The sequence below is a fragment of the Geospiza fortis genome, unplaced genomic scaffold (genome assembly GCF_000277835.1).
Source record: "Geospiza fortis unplaced genomic scaffold, GeoFor_1.0 scaffold571, whole genome shotgun sequence".
Classification (NCBI taxonomy): domain Eukaryota; kingdom Metazoa; phylum Chordata; class Aves; order Passeriformes; family Thraupidae; genus Geospiza; species Geospiza fortis.
Window position 1 is genome coordinate 156,551 of NW_005054492.1, and position 17,280 is coordinate 173,830.

Consider the following 17,280-nt stretch of genomic DNA (forward strand, 5'->3'; position numbering starts at 1 on the left):
AACGCTGCAGGATTGTATTTGAACTGGTTCTCTGGTTGGATGACTGCTGCTGAGCCTTTTTAATGAACTTCTGTATGAATTTCTGAATTCTTGAAGGTCAAATCCCTGAGGATTTATCAGAATATTTTTTATCAAGTTTTTGCCTCTCTGTATGTTAATGTTAGTGGTAGATACAAAGTATATGTCCCAGTTCTTTAGTTAATTCAGAGATTTTCTCTTTTTTTCCCCTTGATTAGTTAATTTACAGTAACCATTTCATGTTATGAAGTTCCTCCCACTGTCTCTGTACATAAATAGGTTTCTTATTAAATTATCTCCACCTGGTGGCAGCATGTCATAGCCTGCAAGCAAGTAACAAGCTGAACTGCAGCCTTTTTTAATTTAACAGAAACATAACATCAAGGCTAGTTAAATCAGATGAGTCATTTATTGCTTAAAAAAACCTGTAAATAGGCATGAAATATTTTATAGCTGGATGTGGTGTCTCATGTGTAATTGGATCTCTAACTGATAAGTATCCCATGCCTTCAAAATGCAAGTTGATTGCCATGAGTTCTGTTGGCACAATTGTATTAATGTCTGCATTGTTTCCCTTTGGAAGAACAATGCAGGTATTTTGGTGGGGAAAACCAACATTCAAGAGTGTTTAGCATATCTATTCTGCTTATTCTGGTAGTCATAAAATATGGATTAGGCTGTGCAGCGTTTGCATAATGTGTTTTCTTGGAGCATGTTTTTGTAGTCTGTTGCAAAGAAATGCTCTTTGCTGAAGTGCTGAATTGCCAGTTTTCCTCAGAGTGAAGAAAGGAAACGTTTTCAGAACAATAAGTGCAGTATCAACAGTATCTTATGAAAAGACTAGAGGTAAGTTCTCAAAAATAGTTTTTATTGTCACAGTTGTCCAAAAAAGGTTTACATATGAAGTACCCTGCAAGCAATTCCATATACTTTTGAAAAAATCATATCTTTGATTAAGATTTTTACAGAAAAACATACTTACTTGTTCATCCACAGCTGAGTGGTCTTTTATGTTTTACAAATAAGGTCATCTCTTAAATGTTACACATATACATCTCCTTCTTACAGTTCAAGAGTGTGCCAGAGTGTTTCTGAGGGTTCACTTGGAAAGGAAATTAGAGTTTTTTGTGTGTTTTCAAAAAAAATTCCCTAATGTAAGGAAGATACAGCATGCCTGGATGATGTAAGGTGATTTGACCAGCTTAAATCTTGTATGAAATATGCTTTTAACATCAGGTGAGATTAAGGCAGTGGTCATGTCTATTTTCTGAAAATACTAGATTTGGGGTAAAAAAAATAGCAAATATGGGTTTAGTTACTAGAGCCCAAAACTACAATGATCATAAAAAGATTTACTTTGACTTTTTTTTTCCCTAACTAAAAAATAAGTCATAATGTTAAAACAGTTTGGTAAGAGCAATTGACAGCTGACAACTTCTAATAAGTCATATGGTTTTGATTTAAAGCTTATAAATTTATTTGTTTATATGTAGTGTCATTTGACAGTGGTTATGTTAACATACTTTGAATCAAATACTCCATTTTTTTTAATTTAAAGGGTTTTTTTAAATAGACCTCTGGGTTTCTTTGAAAAGGAAAGGTTAGCCTTTTTATTGATGAGTTTAAATTTACTATGCTACTTTGTTGAACAGTGTAATTATTTTTGTATAACTATTTACAACCTATACTGGCTGGTGATGAGTTCTTTAGTGCTTTAAACACAATTGTAAAAAAATGCTATAAAAAAGCTTGAGAACCTCCCATGGAAAAGCTAAAAGCTGATTTGCTTTTGGATGCTCTTTGTTTATTTTTTTGGCTAGGTTTTTTAAGAGGAAAATTAGAAAGCAAAGAATATGCTGATACCAAATGAAAAGAAGTTTATTTGTATCTGTGGCAAAATCCTGGCTCTGTTCTCAGATCTTTACTTGATATGTGAATGTCTGTATGTGGGGTCTTTTTTATAGTTAAAATACTGCTATATGAGCCTTCCAGTTAAGAACTGGAGAATTTACCTTTGCTGAAGTCCTCTTAGGCTTAATGGGCCGCAGAAATTGTTATTTATAAGCACTTAGTAGAAAAAAAACCACCAAGGGATACAGAGAGTTAATGCATCACTTCTGTTCACTGAGTCTTAAAATTTTTCAAAGTCTTAAAAATGCTGTGCTCACCTTGTTTTTCTATTGTGTGAGAGGCAGAAAATATGAATTCAGGGAAGGAAGGGGAGGGAGAAGGAATTTCAACCAAGCAAATTACATTTACATAGCTGAGCAACCAATCTCTCTTATAAGCCATAAATATGGGAATATTACATTGATTTGTCATACTGCATTAATCTAATAAAATTGGCTGAGGCCAAGTTTCTATTAGAGTTTTTTTCCTTATATCTAGAGCTTTTGTGTGGAAACAGGATTCCATTTTTCTTTGATCCATCAAAGAGTTTCAAGGCTGAAAATATATTTCTGAATTTAATAACAAATTTCTAGTTATTACTTAAGAGCTATAAAACTGAAATTCACCTAAAAAAAAGAGATTAAATGCTAATTTCATCTTTTTTCTTGGTTTATTTTTTAGTATATTTCACCCTGCAGCTGTTGAGCTGACCAGTTCTGATGAGATCAGGTAGTATAAGCTGCAGGGTAACTAATATGAAAAAAATATCATTAAAGAAAGGGAAATTTAAGTAGTAAAGAATTTCCTGCTTTACTGATTGAAAAAGCTAATAGTAGTAATATATTTTTTATAATTAAAAAATTACAATCTTACAGATAAAAGGAGAAACATCGAATGTTTGGGGAAAGGTCTAATTTGCCTTACAGAACTCTAGTTGGAAATTTTGACCACGTACTAAGATGTTTTCACACTGCTTCTCAGAGATTCAGACCACAAGTTGCTGGTTTTCACTCAGGAGATTATACCATTTGTAGGCTGGATGATTTTTGTTGTCCATCTGGGAAAGCTGGGAAAGCTTGTCCTGTTGCTCCTTGCTCTTGTCCTTCACCTTGGGCTGAAGGGACACAGCCCAGTGGAGCTGCTTTCTCTCTCATTGTGCATTAGCAGGAATAAGGACCCAGGACTAGGGAAGTGTGGAATTCCTGTTGGGGAAAACAGGGTGTCAAGCCCCTGTCTGATAAGAGCTGTGCCTGTTTAGATGCTCTTGGAAATTTTATCCCCATTGGCATTTCTTTAACCAGACACAAAGGGTGCAGTTTAGATGGCATTGTAAGCCTTCAGTGTGTCCAGCAAACACAAATGTTTTGGTAGGTGTTTGAACTGACAGAGGTGATGTCCAGATTTTGGGGAGAGGAGGATCATTCAGAATGGCCTGAAAAAATGAGAAGAGGGTTACATCCCTGAGGTATATTAGAGGAATGGGACAATGTGATAAGCTGAACGTGCATTTCAGAGTGGGCAGCTCACCCTATTGATTAGGCTGGGCTTTGGTGCCTGCCAGATTTTGCAGCTTGGCGTGATGGGCACAGGCTGTGTGTGGTTCTGGGGATCTCTAGCTGGTCAGAGTGACCTTGAGATGCACCAGAAAGTCTCTTTTCCCAGCCTGGCGATTGAAGAAGGAGTCAGAGCTCTTAATTTCTTGGTCTCAAGGTTGTTTATTGTTTCTTATCTATAAAATTTTTTCTCCTGCCCAGCCAAGGTCCACTCAGCAGGACAGTCAGAGGCACTCTGCCTGCTCCCGGGGCAGTGTTATCTTTTTATATGTTATCTTTTTATACTAAAAACTACATGTACATTATTTACCATAACTTCCCAATACCTATCACCTATGTTAGACAGTGAGCTTCTACTCTAAACCAATCTAAAAGTGCCAGCATCACAGCAGAAGATGGAGACCAAGAAGGAGAAAGGCTGGACACACTTAGATCCCTCCATCTTGCCCCCTGAACCCCCATTCTAAAAAACCCCAAAAGAATCTGTTTTTCACCCTGTGATAAATTCACTATCATTCTACTTAAACTTTCGTGGCTCGTAATTCTTCATCTAGGGTTGGTAATCGTTTTTTCTGAGGGCTAAATCAAAGGCACAGGGGTCTTGGGCTCTGTGCCAAGGTCTCTGAGCCCCCTGGGCAGGGGCTCATGTCCTCCAGGGCAGCCAGAGGAATTTCCTGGGTTCTGACATGTGATGGAAGCTGCCCGTGGGGATGCTCAGGGGATGCTCAGCTGCAGGGACTTGGATAATAGGAACACGTTCTTTCTCTGGAGGGTAGTCAGGAACTGGAGCAGGTTCCCCAGGGAGTGATCACAGCCCCACGGCTGCCAGAGCTCAAGGAACATTTGGACAACGCTCTCAGGGACAGAGTGGGATTGTTGGACTGTCCTGGGCAGGGCCAGGAGTTGGACTCAGTGATCCTTGGGGGTCCCTTCCAACACAGCATGTTCTGTGATTCCTTAAAGGAAGCCTTTGGCTGCCTAGTTTCTTCTGCACAGCTCCATATCTTGAGCCACATTCATGGCTCAGTAGAGTTTATTTTGGCAGAATCAGTGTTTTGTGGCATTGTTTGGTGTGCAGACTTTTTTTGGTTGGAGTTTTGGGGAGCAGTTGGTGGGATGTTTGTGTGTGTCTGAATTCACAGCACTGAGAGACACCAAGAGTTCTTTGGATTTAATTTTACTGCTTGCTATGTTGAGGAAAGAAAACCAAGGAGATTTTGAAAGGACAATTATCAAAGTAGATTCAATAATAGACTCAATGAGATATTTCAATTTTTTGGTAATGTAAGCCAAACAGTTATTAGGTTAATACTCAAAAAAAACCCCAACAAACAACCAAACAACTAGCAAATATGTACATATTCTCTAATACTTATAACTTACTCCTTCTTAAAAATTGATGAGAAATACATTCTATCAGTTGTTACATCTGAAATATTTGAATAAAGAGTATTTAAAATTCTTTTCTTTACCATAGATGCAAATACTTCAGATAGTGTGCATTTGAGAGCTTGTGAAGTACTGATGAAGCATGAAAAAACAAACAAACAAAAAACCAAAAAAACCCAAAAAAACCCTTCTGGAACTGGCTTGGGAATCTCATTATATAATACTTCAGCAGCTGTGTACTTTAATACTTATGGCCACTTCTTTCTCTTTTGACTCTAATATCTGCTGTAAATTGCACTGAATTCTGTGCTCTCTTCTTAGCAATTTTGTTACTGCTTAGAGTGAAAGTGACTTTTTAAAAGTTTTTTGTACGGATTTGTTCTAGAATGATTTTATTATTAAATCAGTTTTTATTTTCCCTTTCAACTATGTTAATCTGAACTAATCTGTGAAAAAGGGCAGGCCTCTGAAAGTAAGGAATTTTTTAGGGTAAGAACAAAAAAATATAATCCAACAGCTGTATTGCTTGCAGTCATGTTCCTTCTTCTCCTGTACAGGGAATTTGCATTCAACTGAGTTGGTAATGGAACTTATTGTATAAAATGTCTTTTAAGCCATAAAAATATTTATTTAGATGTTCTAAGTAGGCTGTGAACATATGGATACTCTTTGTAGAGGTCTATTTGCCTTTAATAAATTTCCTGTGATGTGACATGAAATTTTGTTTCTCCATATCACCATTCATTTCAATATTGAAGAAATTCAAAGAATGTAAACAGGTGAGTGTTTATAAAGTGATATATCTTAACCTATGCACTTGCTGCTGCCTGCAAAAATAGATGTATAATCAATTTTTTTTTCAAGATATGTTAGGGTGATCTATCATATTGTTTAGGAGTTACAACATATCACTACATCCCTGTTGATATTTAAGGAATTAATTATACTCTTACAGTAATTAAGGCTGATTCATGGGCTGGTGCTAACAAAGGAAGCATACAAAGTGCAGGAACTAGCTCCTCTTTTTTTTTCTTTTCTATTTCTTGCTATGACATATCCTGTCTGGCAGTCTTTATATATATTCCAGTATTTAATTATTTCTTAGAGAGCAAAATCTTTATGGATAAAAGTAATGTTTTTTGGGAAATTATGGTTATATAGCCCCAATTAAAAATATATATTGCATTTTTCCTATCTTTCTCTGGCCTCTAAGTCAAAACAGGGCAATGAGGTAAAATTTTGTGTTTCCATTTGTTTACTGACAGAGTAAAACTAGGACTGCTGGTTTACTGCTGAGGTTGCCAGGACAATTTCATCTGGGGGGACTGAATCCATACTGTGTCAGAAAGACAGATGAACTCTTAAACACTCAATTGCTTTTCTGGTGGTTCTCAATCTTGGAGTTCATCCAAGTGTATTTCATGGTGTGTCTCTATATAGTGCTGACACTTGGGCGCTTTGAGTTGAAACAAAGTTTTCTTTACTCCCTGTAGTAACACCACTATTAACGTGAAGAACTGGGGGTTTTGTTTCTAATGCTTGAAAAGGCGGATAAACTTTTATTTTGGTCATGCATTAAGAATATATACAGTATTGAAATTTATTAGCTACTTTATTTTAGAGAAGTGTGTACCCTTAATATGACTGAAATTTTGACTGCCTATGCCACTTTGCACCTCTGAAAAAGTTAGAAGCTGTTACCTTTTAAACAAGAGTCAGTGATGTGCAGCTTCTCAATTTAAATGGATATTTTGGGGATTACACTGAATACCGAAGATTCGTGTTTGTGTTCTGTATTCATTTTGAAATCCTGTCTGTATTGCTTACATGTGTGAAGCTCCTGCTTGACCTTGTTCCCATTTTGCTTCTGTGTACCAGTTACAGTCGTATTTGTGATGTAGTAAAACTAAGAGTGGCTTAAAATTAAAACTGCAGCTCAGTGTGCACCATTTTATCACTAACTGAAATTCTGAGCAGTCTTGTGGGGTCTGGGGTTTCGATTTGGGGGATTTTGTTTGGGGTTTTTTTTGGTCTTTTTAAGGTACATACAAGAGAGTTCTACATTGCAGTGATATGAAGGTTTTAAAAATGAAATCATTTGAGTCTTGGATCCTTTGATTCCAACATGAGTAATTTAAAAGTGTGATACTGGGATCATGTGGGAAGATTGTGTGCACATATTGTAATGTTTAGAAGGACTTTCATCTTGTAATCATACCTACAGCCAGTAAGTAAAGCATATGCTACTTTATACACCTGTGATCAAATTGAGGCTGTTATACTCTTGGTCACTCAGCAAAAAAGCTAAATTTCTGAGTTCCAGCTCTCTGTAAATTTTAACTGCATACAGAGAAAGAAGAATTGTTATTTTTTTCCAGTGGCAGAAAGTCATTAAACTTGCAGTCTCTTTGCATGATCAGTTTGAGGCTGAAAAAGATGCACATACCCATTTCTAGTTTGGAAATGAGCAGCAGGCAGTTCAATATTTGAATAAGGTCTTTCTTTAATGTACTCAAAATGTTTTAATCTTCCATCAGTAACAATAATGGAAAAATAGTCAAAGAGGAAATAATGAGAAAGGTCTGAGAGTACAAAGTAGGGTAGTTTTCTATATCCCTGGATAGAGTGTAGGACATATAACTAAAATATATGTCTAGATTAAACAGCACCCTTTTCAGCTCAGAAAATAAGTTTCTCTAGTATGTCACAAATATGAGGTTCAGCTGTTTAGAAAGGGAAAAAATAAATCTCTACCTAGATTATACTCAAATCCCCGGGGTTAAATAAATTTTCTTTTAAAATATGACCCTTGTTAACTTGTTCTTATAGGTTGGGTGGTTTTGTTTTCTTTTTTGATTTGTTTGTTTTTAATTACAAATATTTACTTACCATCGTAGAACATACCACTGATTTTTATCATAAACTGCAGTAATAATTTTTTTGAAATGCTCAGTTCCAAGATTCCACCTATGGAGGCTACTGGTTGCATCTATGGAAGTGTTAGGACTATGCATTGACGATTCTTTGTTTACATTTTTTTAGTTATATAAAATGGGATATGTCTGAGCAGAAGTAGTCAGGAAATAGACTGAGAAAAAGGCATGCATCACTGTATTGCATTTATACAGTTCCTGTTTCATTGTAAAACATTCTTGCAGGTTTTGGATGGCTGTCCGTACATACAGAGATTTACATAGTTCTTAAATGTTTCATTTAGTAACGTGAATTCTGTAATTGTAAATTACCAAATAAAAGAAATTTCTGAGAGTTCAAATTTCTAATTTGTCAGACTGAATTCAGTAAATCAGACAAGCCATGTATGTTTTAAGGCCAACCCATTTGTCAAGAGAGTTTATGTTCTCAAGGAAGGGAATAAGATTTTTACTTTCTCATCCTTGTCTAGGTCAGGAAAATGCTTCTCTTAGTTGTTTGAACTTCTAATTACAACTGTGAGACATCAGCCATGTCCTACAATAATTCAGATAACTTGGAAAGGCCCTGGTTTTCTTATCTAATATCTACAGTGGTAGGAAAACAGCTTCTCTACATGTTATTCTTCTACCATTTCTTGCCTAATTTGGCCACAATTAATCAACAGCTTGTATTTGGTGATTTTCTTAGTGATATCATTTCAGGGAAAAAAGAGCCCAGCCTCAGGGACACTGTCAAATATTAAATTTGGTTCTGTGTGACATTCAAATGGAGAAAATCCAGTGGTGAATTCTAAAATTTCATCTGGTTGATAAAGAACTTGACATCAAATAAATGCCAATAGGGAATAGAAGCATAAGAGAACACACATCTAAAAGTTCTAGTTTGAAAAGACAGCTGTTGAATGAAGGTGTTTTTAGGAAAATATATGAATTGACCATAATTTTACTGAAAATTGTCTGTTGAGCAGTACCATGGATTAGGAACACTTTTGATTGAAGTGTCTGTAAGAAGCAGGTCACAGAATCCCAGAATGGTTTGGGTTGAAAGAAACCTTACAGATCATCTCATTCCAACCCTTCTGCTGTGGCAAAGTTGGCTGCCACCAGACCAGGTTGCTCAAGAGCCCCATCCATCCTGGCCTTGAACACTTCCAGGAATGGGCCAGGCACAGCTTCTCTGGGCAACCTGTTCTAGCACCTCACCACCCTCACAAACAAGAATTTTTTCCTATTGTCTAATCTAGCCCTACTCTCTGCCATTGTGGAGCCATTCCCCCTTGTCCTGTCACTCTGGACCCTTGTGAAGAGTCTCTCTCCAGCTTTGCTGTAAACTCTCTTTGGGCATTGGAAGGTCACCATTAGGTCAATCCAAAGACTTGACTTCTCCAATCCGAACAATCCCAGCTCTCCCAGCCTTTCCTCCCAGCAGAGCTGCTCCATCCCTCTGATCCCCTTGGTGCCTCCTCTGGCCTGGCTGCAGCAGGTCCCTGTCCTTGCTGTGCTGGGAGCCCAGAGCTGGATGCAGCCCTGCAGGTGGGCTCTCAGCAGAGGGGGCAGAATCCCCTCTCTCAAGCTGCTTATAAGGCTTAATTGGGGATTAAAAAAACAACAAACAAAACAAAACCTTTTTTTCATTATTCAATGGCTGGAGAAGGATCTGGAAAGAAGGGGATTCTGGAAAGGAGGGGACCTGTATGGCAGGTGGTATTATAGTTATGAACACTAGGCAGAACAGCAATCTAATGAGAAACTATTAGAAGCTCCTAAATCCTAAAACTGAAAATAGGGATTTGTATAAGGATGTTCCTTCTTGCTTTCCTTTAAATCCTGGGCTATATATTAGTTTCCTCTAGCTATGCTTTTACAGTGTTCAATAAAAAATATGAAAAAAATTAAATGCAAAGAGCATGGAAAAGTTGCTTACACTGCTGAAATTCAAGGCTGTGTTATCAGAAAATTTCCATTTGCTGCATTTTTTTTTCTCTGATGGGATGACCCAGAGTAGTCTTGTTTCTTTATCTGTGCATTTATTTTTGTGTGCTTTGGTGGGATGGAGGAGTATCTGCCAGAGGAGGTCATTGCCTATGCTGCTCTAAAGGCAGCCTTACCTTCCATCTCTCAATGCAGTAGGAGGCCCAAATATACAAGTTTATTCTCCTATAAATTAATAAGCCTCCAAACCTTTTAATTTTATTGTCTCTTTAGTATAATTAGTCAATAGATCAACATCACAATGGTTTATACTATACGTGTTGTGGCCTAGACAAATGTGAATGAAAATAAGCTCAGGAAATTTTTAAATACCCGAGATACTTTACACACCATAAGGATTTTTCCATATCCCCAGTGCAAGTATTTAGTTCTTAAATTTATGCAGTGTTTTTGCAGAACTTTTTATGATCAGAATGTTTCATCTTTTCTTTTGGATCCTGATACTCCCTCAGAGATTGAAGTGTAAGAAATGCAGTATGCTCCCTTAAGGTTTCTGTTTGCTGTTTTTATTTCTTGTGTGATCAATGTATTCCCAGGTATGCTGAACCTTTAGTTTAGCCCTTTCCAAATTAAAAACTTTGTGATGAACTCAGCAGAAGACTTGCATGACATTCGCAGAGCCATAGTAAATAATTTATTTTTTTCTTGGATACTTTCTCAGCAAAAAAAGTGGAGTTCCATCAAAAGCCATGATTTCAGTGACAGAAATACGGTCTTTGGATTGACTGTTCCTGAAATGTAATTTTGTGTATCAAGCAAATGTCAAAAGAAATAAAAGTTACATTCAGTCTAGACTTAACTTTTGACAGTAGTTTCAGAATAAATCTTTGAGATGAGTTACAAATTCTCACTCTACCTAATGCTGAAACATGAAATTGAAATAGTAAGTTTATTAATAAATCTTTTTTTTTCCATATTGCTGTAGAACAGAAAATGTAATAATATGACCTTAAAATGTATGTAACAGGCTTTTCTCTTCTCTTTTATTTTCTTCTGTGGGAAGCTGTCTCAAAATGTGGATAAATGACTTATGTTATAAAATGCCACTTTAACCTTTGTACATGATCTCAGCAAGATCAGATTTGCTGGTTTATGGAATAGTAAGTTGGTTTATTTTTTTAATTTGTCTAATGCAGAAAAAATTTACTTTTGATAACTTGACTTTTATGATAATTTATTACACTTAGAAATGGTAACTATAACAAGCTTTTTGATTTCATCTAAATGGATGCACTACTGCATGTCCAGTGTTATGAAATATTTTCAATATTTTTTATGGAAAATTAATTTAAGGTCTCTATAACTTGAGATTAACCATCTGTACTTTGTCTATTGAATTTGAGTTTTTATATTTATAATTAGCCCATTTAAAGGATCATGCAAATGACAATAATTGTTTTTTTCTAAAAAAAAATAGAAAATGCAGATGGAGCAAACTGAATTTGCACAATCGGCAGTATTAAAGAATCAGGCCATGATTAGAAATGAGTATAAGGATATGCAAAGCAGTTTGAAATGGGATATCCTAATTCTATTTCCATTCTAGTTCCTAGCTACTGTTATCCTGTCTCTTTTTCTCTGTGGTCAGCTGTTTGAATCTGTCATTTTTTGAATGTGATATAATGTGTCTTTACTGTTTAGTTCCATTCATCTGGAAAGTTGATTAGAAAATTTTAAATATTGAATAAAATTAGACAGTTTTCTAGGGAACATATCTATTGGTGAACTGAAACTCTTACTAGTTGACCTTACAAGAAGACCCTTTTGCAAATATAGAGGATTTTCCTGTTTTGGTTGGATCTTGATGTTCATTCATCTATAGGAAAATTTTGCTCCTTACTAAGATATTTTCCTTGGCCACGGGATGAAAGGGAGCCCTATGTGGGTGCCCAGACTCCGCAGGTCCCCACTTTACCCAAGTGTTTAGAGCTTGTTGTCACCTCAGGGTGTCCCCTGTGGATGTCAGTGGTCCCCACGTGGATAAGTATCAAACAGAAGTGACCTTGGAAACAGATGAGTCTCAGCAATCTCTGCCATGTCCAAGATACCTCAGTCCCTATTCCTGACGTATTCTGGCTTTTTTTATGTCACAAAGAGATGACACAATTGATTAAATATATATTTCTGAGATTGAATAAATTAATATAAACTTTATACCAGCCAAAACAAGGACACTTATTAAGAGTTAATTTTTTCTTTATAGCTGGTACAGTACTGTGTGAGAATGAGGTTGATAACACACTGATTCTTTTGTTTGTTGCTAAATAGTACCTACCATAAGTCAAGGATTTTCCATGTCTGATGCTGTGCTAGTGAGGAAGGGCACAAAAAGTTTGAAGGGAGCACGGCCTATTCACCTGGCTGAACTGTCCAAAGGGATATTCCATACCACAGAATATCATACTCACATATGAAATGTGGGAGTTGCCTGAGGAGAGGCTGGGCACTGTTCAACAGGTAGTGAGCAACTGTATTGTGCATCACTTGTCTTTGGTGGGTTTTATCCATCTCTCTCCCTTTTATTACTATCATTGTTGCTATTATTTTTTATGATGATAAGTACTTTTTTTCAATTATAAAACTGTTTTTATATAAACCTGTGTCTTTTAGTTTTGCTTTCCTTGTTCTCCTCCCTATTCCACTGGTGGGATGGAGGGCCAAGTGAGTGAGGGATGGCAGGGTATGTCATTGTTGACTGTGGTTAAACCATGACAGTCCTTTTTGACCCTTAACGTGGGGATCAAAGGGTTGACATAATGCCAGATCTGACCAGAGCATGTTAGAGCAAATTTGTTGTAGGCATTCTTTGTGTAGGCTTAGTAGTTGCTGTCACAATGTTGATTTATTTGCTATCAGACTTGTGCTTGTTCTCAGGGTTAAGACTTGCTGTGTGTGTTCCCTGTGGTGATGTTTATCCTCCATGGGGCCTCAGCTAAGGGTTATCATTTTGTACTTTGTAGTAGAAAAAAGGGATGTGAAGGGCTTATGGTGTGATAGCATTGCTGGGCATGAAACTATTCAGGTACAAGTATTCAGTATACCAGTCACCTCTGTATATCAGGAGTCACCTACTGGGAACTATTATTAATAACACCTTTTGCTTTTTCTCCTTGGAGAGTCACCCTGTAGGGGAGATATGTCCCTTTTTTGTTCCCAGCCTGATTATAGTAGCTTTTGAGAATTTTAAAGGTTTTTGAATATCGTTGAAACAAACCTGGTCCTTTTGCTAGGAACTAGCACATTACTGCACATGGGTGAGGTTTTTTTAAGGTTAAACAACTAATTAAGAACATCAGCCAGAGATCTGCCCTGAGGCTGGGTATTTATGAGTAGCAGGGTCTGTTGGATGGTACGGGGAAGTACCTAGGACAATGAGTGCCTCCAGTGTTTTGGAACTTTACACCTGAATAAGTCCAGAATTTGCAATAACTAGAGAAATGTTTGGAAAAAGTGAATCTGGCAATTTCATATGCACACACAAATCTCTGTAACATACTGGGGTCTGGTCCAGGCCTGCTGAGCCTTGCTCAATGCTACTCAGTACTCTCCAAGGGGAGAGAAGGTCCCTGGAGCTGGTAGGTTCTGTAGCTATTCCAACCCCCATGACAGCCCCTGGAGCTGAGCCACACAACCAGCATGTTCTGCTGTCATTGTCCCTGTGTACAAGAGGAAATGTGAAAAAAACATGGCTTTGTTTAGTAATGGAGAACAAGGAGGACAAGGAAGGAATGGGAGGAAGAACAAGGGCTGAAACTACTCCTATCCTTGGGTGAGCTGCAGGATATACAAAAATATTTCAGCTGTCATCTCAGTGAGCAGGTTGCCACCTGCACTGATGCTCAGATATTTGGGCTAGCAGTTTGGAATTAGAGGGTAGAGAAGGGAAACAGCTGTGATCACTTTCTAGGGAAGCAGGCATTGACAAAGTAATTGGAGAAGTGACTCCAGTCCTTAACTTCTGGAGGTGATCCTATCAATCACACAGGAAAGGTTTACCTCCAAGGAAGATTGTACGTTACCCAGGAAAATGGACTGCACAGGTATCCAATAACTAGGGGAATTAGCCCTGTGAGGGATGAATTATTATGGCCTGAAGGACTCACAGCCACAGATCCTGATGAAGTCCATTCCATGTGATCCATGGGGCAGAAATTTGTCCAGCATGCCCCATTCTCATACACACCAACCCACTGGATACATTAGTCTGGAAAGACAGTGTGGCAGCAACAGTGGATGAAGCCATTTACCAACTTGAGGAATATGAATGTAGAACAGTATTTCTTCCTCCCTCATCTCAGCTGTGGAGAAACTGTGTGATAAACTGTCCTGTGAGTTCCAGCAATTCAGAGGAAATATGTCCAACCCCCCACCTTTACGGGCTCGTACCTCAGTGATTGACTGCAGGTGTCCTTTGGCTAAAAAAGATGATACAGAAGGTACAGCCACAGGGTACCCTGAGGTTTTACTTGTGGGGCCACTGACAGGATGTGAGGAATTGAGATGGAAAGCCTACCTTACCCTAGAGGCACAAGCCCACAAATTACAGGGAAAAACAAATGGAGAATCTTTGTGGAAAGTTCCTGCTCCAGTGGACAGTTTATCAGGCAGTGTGGACAGATTGATTTTATCTCTGATTCTATGGAGAGAAGTTTTAATCCACTTTTACAAGAAATAAGTGGAGAATCCTGTGATATCAGTATTAGAGGGGCCTGCCTGGTGGAGGAGAGGGACAGGCAGATTTACTGGACTGTGTAGATCCCATAGGCTGGAATGCTGGAGCCAGAGGAGCATAAGGCTCTTCTCAGTACTGGTGCACAGTGAGCCCTAATGCCTTCAAGCTGGGGAGGGGAATAACCCAGCTGCTTTTCTGGAGTGACAGGGATCCCAACAGACTCTGCTGGAGATTAAAATCAGCCTGACCATAAATGAATGGCTGGAACATCCTGTTGTGACTGGCCCAGACACTGTGTATGCTTGGCAAAGACTACCTCAGGAGAGAGGGTTTCAAGGCCACAAAGGCATGATTGGGTTGTTTTTTTTTTTTTTTTTTTTTTTTTTTTTTTAATTGCTCCCTTGGAAGTGGAGGAAATTAAGAAGATGCCTACCTTGCCTGGTCCTGCAGAGGACCCTTCTCTTGTGGGGTTGTTGTTGAGGGTTGAAGAACATCTTGTGTCAATCACTACCACAGTGGTGCACAGGTTCAGTATCACACAAACTGAGACTCCCTCATGCTGATTCCTTCGCTGGAGAGCCAAGGAGTGATCAGCAGTTTTTTCATTTTGTATCTAAAAGGCTTGCTTACTGTTAGTATGAAAGATGTTCCTGGTTTATCACTGACATAGCTTCAGGTATTTCCAAAAGTTTACACATGTAATGTATAAATGTAATAATAAATGTCAGGAAAAAATGTTAACCTGACTTTCAAACTGGATTGCTTGTTCACATTAGGATTTGCAACTTCTTTCATTTAAATGCCAAAAATCGCGTTTCAAGGGATGTGTTACAGTAGTGAATTTTTATGTATTAGTAGCTAGTTTAAAAAATAAGAACAATGTTGAAGGGATTTTGGGACTTCTCTTATAGAAGCAGAGCTGTCAACCATTAAAAGAAAATCCCATCCAACAACAAAAAAACAACAATATCCCTCAAAAAATCCCCTTTAAGCGAAAAAAGCAAACCGAGCTGAAATAAACAGAAGCTACCCAATAACAATTGGTGGTGATAAAATGCATGTAAAATCTTAGGAAAAAAAAGGAGAAAGGTATTATAGAATCAAAGAGTGGGTCAGGTTGGAAGGGACCACAGTGGGTCATCTGATTCCACCACCCTGCTGAAGCAGGATCATCCCAGAGCACATGGCATAGGATTGTGTCCTAATGGCTGTGGAACATCTCCAGTTGGGGAGACTCCACACTTTCTCTGGGTGATCTGTTCCAGTGCTCGGTCACTGCACAATAAAAAAGGTCTTTCTCATGTTCAGGTGGAACTTCCTGTTCATTGAGTTGCCTCTTTTTATTTTTTTTTTTTTTTTTTTTTTTTTTAATATACACACTAGCGGGCTTGGATTTTAATTGTGATATTTAGACCAATTTGCAGCAGAATGCTATTGTTTCAGTTTGAGTTATTTCATGACTGGAGTTTTCTGAAGGATAGAAAATTAATGTGAGAACTCACAGGGTAATGAAGATGATAAATTTACTTAACTGAAAATATACTGAAGTGTCTGTCATTGCAAATAATATATAACTGATCTTAAATCTGTCAAAACATCTATTTAGAAAGACACATGAGCTAGAAGATTCAGTATACCTTAGCATTTGGTATGATTTTAACAAAGAGATCAGCACGAAATAGAATCACCTTAAGTTATTTGGCAGCGTTGTCTTCCTTTGTCTTTTCTGATCTCTTGAAGGAAACCAAATGGTATCTTTGCATGCCAAATGATATCACTGGAGTTCTTGAAGGAATTTTCTGATTGGAGATAGAGATTAATTTACTTCTTCAGGGCTTAGTGACAAGCTGAGCATTATCTGGTTTTAGGTTTTAATTAAAAACACATAATTTAATGACCTGAATACCTACCTAGGCAGTGGTTTTACTGGCCAAGCCAGTTGGAAACATCTTTAACTAAGATATGTTACATGAAGTGTGGCAAAGCTAACACAAGAGATTGACTCCTGATTTGGTTTTGGAAGAGGGAGGCTATAGAAAGTGAGTACTGATTTTACTAAGAACATTCTTTGAATTTATTATTGTAGTAGTTACTGAATTTGATGGAATAGACTAGATGGTAAGGGGTCATGGCCTGTCAGTTTTACAGTCTCTCATGCAACCCTAGGAGACTGTAATCTTTATTTTTAAGGCCAGGCAGTTGATTATTTCCCAAGAGGTCTAGTACAGCTCCTTGCCTCGTGACGATAACAAGGAGAAAATACATGTTATTATGTAAGAATTCCTCATTTCAAAGAAAAAAAAATGCGAATACATTAAATTCCTGGGCTGTAGGTGGCCCTGCTATAACACTGAGACTGGACAAAATGACCTCCAGAGACCACTTCCAATTGAAATGAGGCTGTGATTTGTAAGGAAAAACATGTTCAATAACAGTGATATGCACTCCCCCCAGACCCTTAAAAAAGATTAAAATAACAATAATAATTAGAAAAAAAATCTGCATTTTGAAGGAATCTACTTTCTCTTCAGAGAATGCCCATATTTTTATGTATTTGTCAGCTTCCTGTGTTAAAGTTAATATGTTAGGATGGTATTGTAGTTCTGCCTCGAAGCTCGTTCTGGTGTCCTGAGGAAGTGGTCTTGCATATCATAACTCATTGTTAGAGAGACTGGAGGTGCCAATGCTGTCCTTGGCTGTTTGAGCTTTCATTTGTACTCTGTTGATCACTGAATCTGAGAGTTCATACCGAGTGCACAAGCTGCCTGCATAGGAAGACTAGAAAATTATTTTCCATTTTCCCTTCAGCTCACTAATCTTTATCAAAAATAAC

The 17,280-nt window shown here is 37.7% G+C and overlaps 1 protein-coding gene across 1 annotated transcript in view; it reads left to right on the forward strand.

Annotated features, from left to right (window-relative positions):
* Positions 1-17,280, forward strand: part of NCAM2 (neural cell adhesion molecule 2) — a 274,139-nt gene that overhangs the window by 19,362 nt on the left and 237,497 nt on the right. Inside the window, exon 3 of the mRNA XM_005428596.2 lies at positions 773-864. Coding sequence (XP_005428653.2) covers positions 773-864 — 92 coding nt within the window. The remainder of the gene's footprint in view (positions 1-772; positions 865-17,280) is intronic.